The sequence below is a fragment of the Phaethon lepturus genome, unplaced genomic scaffold, assembly GCF_000687285.1.
Source record: "Phaethon lepturus isolate BGI_N335 unplaced genomic scaffold, ASM68728v1 scaffold57339, whole genome shotgun sequence".
NCBI lineage: Eukaryota > Metazoa > Chordata > Aves > Phaethontiformes > Phaethontidae > Phaethon > Phaethon lepturus.
The window spans coordinates 1-7228 of record NW_010565234.1 but is presented as its reverse complement, the minus strand read 5'-3'; the positions used below and the strand labels follow the sequence as shown (position 1 = coordinate 7228).

Below are 7228 nucleotides of genomic sequence, written 5' to 3'. Positions count from 1 at the left end.
CAGGAATGCACTGAGTATATTAGCATCGAAATGAACTCACCTAAATCCGCTATGCAGCACTGTCCATTTTTCTTTACAAGGATATTTTTGCTCTTCAAGTCCCGATGAGAAATGGCAGGCTTCCCCTGGGTTCCAAATATCTCTATGTGCAAATGTGCAAGACCACTAGCTATGGACAGTACTATGCGCAGGCAGCTGACCGTGTCCAGGGTAGTGAGCTGTAGGTAGTCATACAGAGACCCCATTTCATGGTAGTGAGTAATTAACCACAACTGAGTACTAGAGTTTCTGGAAGTCATATCAGATGCAATAAAACCTAGAAAGAGAGGAAGAAGAACAAAGAAACAATAAAATGTGACGACAGAGCTCCTTCAAGACTCCCCCAAGAATAGCATTAATACTGCTAGGTCCCTCTTACAAGTTAAAACTGTTCAATTAAAACTTCTCCACAATCGTACTGCACTGAAAACAGACTACAGGTGAAAAAAGAGACGACGTTCTGGAACACTAACTCAAGTCTATTGACAAGAGTGTATTTATGTATTTTGACAGTCACACCAATCACAACTACTTCTTAGGACCACATACTTTAAATAAAAAAAATTGTTGGTTTTTTTTTATCCTTCCTTTTGAAGGACTTGGGGGTAGGGAAGTCTCCAGTTAAAAAGACCACCAGGCTGTAGCACGTGTGCTGCTGTCCACTCATCAGGATTACATTGGGGAGAAGAAATGCCTCAAATAGACAAGTCATAAGTAATCATTTCCATTTTTAAGGACAACAAGCAGCCAGTGCAGGCTGCCGAGAAAAGCGTTAAAAGTGTTTCACATACGGATCACATCCCGATAGACACTGTATGTTGTGCCAGCTTCTGCTTACATCCAAGGGAGCACTTCAACAATCAACCCCGACATGTCAAAAGCTTGCTGTCCCCACAGGAAAAGTCACACCCTTCTGACCAAATACAGACTGAATAAAGCACATCTTACCACAGCAACAACTTGCTCTCCAATGATCTCCGATTGCTTAAAAGGCTGCAGAGGGATTGCTGCAGTCTGATAAATTATCAGGCCTATGGGACTGCTCTAAACTGCTGTAGGCTCCAAATGCCTGATCTTCTTAATCGCACACCAGCTCACAAGGGAGCCACGGGATATAAAATGTGGCAGATGGCTAAGTACGGTGTGGCAGTACCAGAAGATTTAGCATACCAAAACCCAAAGAATAGTAACTCTTCTACTTTAAATACTAGACAGTTCAACTCGTGTGCAACTTAACTTCCATGGTGAAGTAAGGCAGAGCACCTTTATGCAGCACAGCTGTATTTCACAATGATTTTCCACAACGGAACAGAGATAAATTTCTCTTTGAAACTCATTAACCTCAAGAACTGCTTTCAAAAATATGGTGTCTTTAAAACTGAACCCAAAATTCAGAAGTAGCTCCCTTCCTGTTACCACTGAACTTACTGTGTATCAGCACACTGTTGACCTCAACAGCTTTAGCTGGGAAGCAACAAAAGTTTTATGCCCAAGTTAGAGGAAGAAGTCATGTTTATTAAAAGCCCACAGATGACATTTGTCAGAAAGAACACCCGCTACTTTCTCTCCTGAAGTCAGATTTCTGTGCAATGTGACACTTCTGTAACCTGTGATACTATTTAATATTGCATCTAAAAAAATTCTATAAAATAGACAACAAATTTGACAGTTATCAAGAAAGACTAAGCACAGAGGAACATGGGAAATGTGTAATGTAATTTCAGCCAAGTTACTTACTCTCTCGGGAAGGAAAGTTCAATAATTCACATTTCACGAGGATACCAAATTCTTTTTTTAGTAACAAAGAAACTGCTTCAGGAAACATTAGACAAATATCTAGCAGGGTGAGCTACAGAGCCAAGGAATATTCTCTGGCAGGAAACAAGAATAAGGAACCCAAGTAAAACTGATTGAGGACGGACAGATTATGGGTGAGGTAATGTCAGCACACAGAATACATGCTGCTGCTTTTATCTGTAAAGGTGGCATACCAGTGAAAGAAGGTCACGTCTACTAGGAATCAAAAGGGCTGCTTAAACTTCAGCCATGGCTCACTACACAAAAAAGCCTTTTTCTAAGCTCTCAGAACTGAGCACACAAGGTACAAGGGATGCAGAAGATTCAAAATCTTCGTGCACGAATGTACGTATGAAACATCTCTCATCACACTTAGAGGGAAATGAGATACATCATAAAGGGGCAACTATAGTTGAAGTTTAAACACCAAAGGAGCTTAGTTTGACCCTAAGCAGAACAATTAAACAGAAGAAAATAATGGATTTATACTGCAGTTTATTCAGGCACAAGGAAAAGTATTCAAATATTTAAATCTCATTATAAACTCCTCCGCACTTTTTCTCCCTTTATTTCTCCCAGGTAAACTGAAGCTATGAAAAAAAACAAACCAAAAACCCCCAACAACTAGATCTACCAGAACCTCTTCACCTAACACACTGCACAATACTCTTTTGCCATTTAGCTGCCCTGCAACATGAGCTGCAGGACTTAATTCTTGGCATGAGGGTCTGTGGCACCTTCTATCTTCTCCACTGGCGTGGTTTAGCCCCAGCCGGCAACTAAGCACCACGCAGCCGCTCACTCACTCCCCCTCCCACAGTGGGGCGGGGGAGAGAATTAGGAAAAAAAACCTTGTGGGTTGAGATAAACACGGTTTAATAAGACAGAAAGAAAGAAGGAAACAACAATGATAATACCAACAAAGGAATGCACAAGAACAAGTGATGCCCAATACAGCAATTGCTCACCACCCGGCGATCGACAGCCCATCCCCAAGCAGCGATTTCCGCCCCCCGGCCAACTCCAGTTTATGTACTGGGCGTGATGTCGTATGGTAGGGAATCTCTCTTTGGCCAGTCTGGGTCAGCTGTCCCGGCTGTGTCCCCTCCCAGCTCCCTGTGCACCCCCAGCCTGCTCGCTGGCAGCCCAGCACGAGAAGCTGGACTGTCCTTGACTGCTCAGCAACAACCCAAAACATCAGCACATTATCAACAGTTTCTCATCCCAAATCCAAAACACAGTCTCACACTGGCTTCTGTGAAGAAAACCAGCTCTATCCTGGCTGAAACCAGGACATCCACACACTGTGCTGCCAGCTACACTAGATTAAGCTGGTTGACTGCTTCTTGCTAGAGTATTTCCGCAGGAGGACAATGATTCATGGTTGCTACAACACTTTCTCCAGTTGAGATTCAGACTTCAGCATCCTCCTGCAAGTCTCCCCCATAAAATTTCCCTTCAACTATTTATCACAAACACAAGAGCCTAATCTCAAAGATTGCAAGATACCCAGCAAATCTGCAGCACTTTATAAGTCAACTCTTCAGTTAACTCACCTTTATGCCAGCTACACTAGGAAACACAAACATGGTTTCTACTTACCTAAAATGTTTTCATGCCGCAGCAATACAGTGTTGTACAATTCAGTTTCCCTGAACCAGGATTTTTCATCCCTAGAAGAGAAGATCTTTACAGCAACATTTTCTCCTTGCCACTGACCCCTCCAAACTTCTCCGTAACGGCCCTTTCCTAGTGGGGGAAAAAGAGCAGTAAAAGTTGTCAACTAACAATCTTCACAGGGCAGGTCAGAATTAGCTAATAGGATAGAAACTCAACAGTTATAGCCCAAATATCACACTGACGTAGTTTGATCACATCTGCATAAAATTTTAACCACTTCTAGTGTCACACTGCACTCCACTGTCACTTAATTTTTCCTGTTTGTTTCAACGGCAAACTCTGAGAGTACAGATCTCTCCTCCTCGCACGTTGGTACAGTACACAGAGTGTTTGTACTGGGCAGGTGTAATTATTCAACTGCCTGCAATGAAAGCTCTTTTGCAGCTTAAGCAACTTCGGCAACATACTACGAAGTCAGTGTACACAATACAAATAAGTCTAGGAATTCTGAAGTTAGGAGGACAGGAAGGATGTATAGCACTGGGGATAGAGCCCTTACATTTCTCTTGCATCATCAGCTCTTGGAAAAACAATCAGCACAGCCAGACACACAAAATGCAGAATGACAATTTAAAAAACCCAGAAACCAAAACACACCCACCCCCCTGCCCCAAATCCACCCACAAACAAAAGGATAAAGAAAAACCCACAAAAAAACCCAGTTCAAAAAGCCCACCCCTGCCCTGTGGCGATCAGGGCATGCTGTCTGCATGCCAAGCTCTTGACGCAAAAAGATTAGAAAAATGTAGGAAATTATCAAGTGTCCAACAGCAAAGCAACATTCTGGTCAAGGCACACTGAAAAAGTTCTGATCATTGCCATTTTCATTGCAGCCTGAATACGACAGCCTCAGGCTTAATGCAATGAATTGTGCTAGGTTTGACAACTATAAATATCCAATTTATATAATATAAATTCTGTCCTTCTATTACTCTGCCGCTCAGTGTTCTTTAGAGGTATATATGAATCAGCAGCAGGTATAACCAAATGAAGAGAGTTACCCAACACCGATGCCTCAGTGCTGCCACCCAGAAGAGACTTCCTGCACAAGCACTTTTGTCTGGTTCGGCTACACAGGCTAAAACACATGGTCTCTGGAAATAGGGCCAGCCTGAGCTAACTTGGGAGCAGGCACAATTCCAGAGACACACACTTATTCACACGTATATACACACACAAAAAGATAGGTCTACATTGCAGGCAAAATCATCACGCACGTCATTCTACAGTTTCTGAGGAAGTGAAATTGCACAACATCAGAGGAAGTACACTTGGATTTAATGCAAGTGTGAACATTTGCACCCACTCCATACGAACAATAAGCCAGAAGCAAAGAAATGCTGGTAAAATGTAGGTCCAGTCCCTAAAGATTCACAAGTTAATCTGTTTTAGTCTGGGTCTCGATTTAACCCTGGTGACTTAAAACTTCTAGTTACTTAGAGGAAGGTGTTAACCCTTCTGAGTTGAAATCACTGAAGCAGTGGCATAAAACGTATTTTAAATAGTCCTTTTTTTCTAATAGTATCAATCATTATCATGTCTTCCTCACCTCTTCAGTGCCATTACGGCATCTTGGCTCAGTGTCTCTGCCTCAGGATAATTTTGACCCAAATGTTTCCTAAAATTACTACATTCAAATTTAACACTACTTAATTAATAATATATACACGCTGAATAAAAATTTAATGGCTCCTTAAAATTAACACTAAAGTCCTGAAAAAAAACCCTGAAGACCCAGAACAGTTTTAGAGAAGAATTACTAGACAGATTCTTTTTTAGGGGGAAAAGAGCAGCAACAGTACATCACCAACTGCGCTGGTCCCAAAGCAAGAGTGCAGAGCAAGTAAGCTACAAAACATTTGTGTTAGCATTCTAATGGCACAGAATCACTTTTTTTTTTTTTTAAATGCCACTCTAGTCACTTTGCTTGATGTTTCAACTCCAGATTTGAAATCCAGATGATCCTTTTGTAATTCTAAAGCTTTCTAATTGATCACCATTTAATAAACTTTAATGAATTGTTTGTTTCAGTTTGACACTTCCAAACTTCAAATTGAGCTTGCTTTTCTAAAAACACGATTTCACTTACAAAGTACCCAAACAAGCCTAGTTCGTATTTTCTAACATCACCTTACTGAACAAAGCTTAAATTTTTTCAATCATAAAGCACAAATGATATTTGCTCCTTTCTTCTGCATAGATCTGAACAAAATTTTTTCACTTCACTTTCCAAAACCAAATGTGTTATGTAAGGTGAAGCCTGAAAAGTTTAATGTATTATATAAGCAACTGAGGAAAACCAGAAAATTAAGATGGAAGATAAAGTTTCCTCTCTGCATTTGTAACCAAGACTTGACACTAGATGTGAACAAGATTTATACTAACCTACACACTCTACAAGTGTGATCTGGCGAGCCACAGTTCTTTGCACCAAGAAAGGAAGTCCAGAACCACTTCCAGATGTGCAGGAATGATCCAATAAATCCTATTCAAAAGGAAAAGCAGAATTTTATAAACTATGAGAAACTACATTTTTCCCCCCCATTTCAATACACAAAGGTATTGTGTATTTAGAGGATAGGTTAAGTTAAAGCTCATTGGTATCTCAATGGCTCTGGTGATGCCATTTGATCTCTCGGGATCAAGACATACTGTTGCCATCACCGTACAGATGGATGGACAATGTTCTTTGCAAGATTTTACCATTTTAAAGAAAATCCCATGCATAGAAGAGACTCACAGGGGAGCTATAACTTAGGCATAATCGCTTTCTGTTGGAAATTTTACACACAATACAACAACGAACAGCTGACAAATCAAGCACCATTTCATTCTCAGATTTCTTATTCTGTCTCCATCTTCTACTTAGCATTACACTATCACTTGGTTTAATAAAGAAATCATTTTAATACATATGTGACAATAAATTTACTGCCTGTGAACCTGGAAGCCCACTCGTAGCCTACAAGCTCTCCTCTGTAGTGAAATTCCACAGTTTTTCAGCCCTTAATTGTTGTCTCACTTAGCTTGTTCTCTCTCAATTCTGTATCTGTCACCTATTTCAAAAAGATTTGTATCAACTATTTTTCCCCCGCCAGATTTCCCATGTCCTGCAATAATTTGAGCCACCTCAGTACGACACAAGTTTACTTTCTCCGATTTCTCCTGCACCCAAGGCCTTCACTTCTATACGGTTAGCAAAAAGAAAAACTTTTGAACATTCACACAGACTTTTTCCCATTCTTCCAGTTACCTGAGGTTTTTTCCTAGAAAAGATGACCAGAAGGGCACAGCAACACAAATGTGTTTTCACTAGTTACAGCTAAGGTCATGTCCCAGCCCCACTGATCTGTGGTATCAGATACTCTCAAAATCTATTTTACAATCCCCTGTGAATAAACGTGCATTAGAAAGAGACATTCAGAACTTTCAACTTTTATTTATTAATATAAACGGACCCTGGAAAAGAGCCACAGCTGACACTTTCTAGTTGAAATGGTAAGAGATAAACCCAACACATTCCTGTGGTATAACTTGCTTTTTCAACACCTTTCTAATGGGTGGCCTGCACACAATTTGTGCCCAGCTACCCATTTTGTCTGACGTAATATGGGGAGGGATGTCAATTTTGCTGAAAAAACCCTACAGATGGGTGTCTTTTGGGTCCACATGAGCCGAGCAGAGAGGCTAGAGCCCACACGTCACAGCCAGG

General features: G+C 40.8%; 1 protein-coding gene across 1 annotated transcript in view; it reads right to left on the bottom strand.

The window, feature by feature from the left end:
* Positions 1–6001, bottom strand: part of ACVR1 (activin A receptor, type I) — a gene marked incomplete at its 5' end in the record, with an annotated part of 16711 nt that extends 10710 nt beyond the window's left edge. The window contains 3 exons of the mRNA XM_010295097.1: positions 41–316; positions 3439–3585; positions 5902–6001. Of these exons, the coding sequence (XP_010293399.1) occupies positions 41–316; positions 3439–3585; positions 5902–6001 (523 nt within the window). The remainder of the gene's footprint in view (positions 1–40; positions 317–3438; positions 3586–5901) is intronic.
* Positions 6002–7228: the final 1227 nt, after the last annotated feature.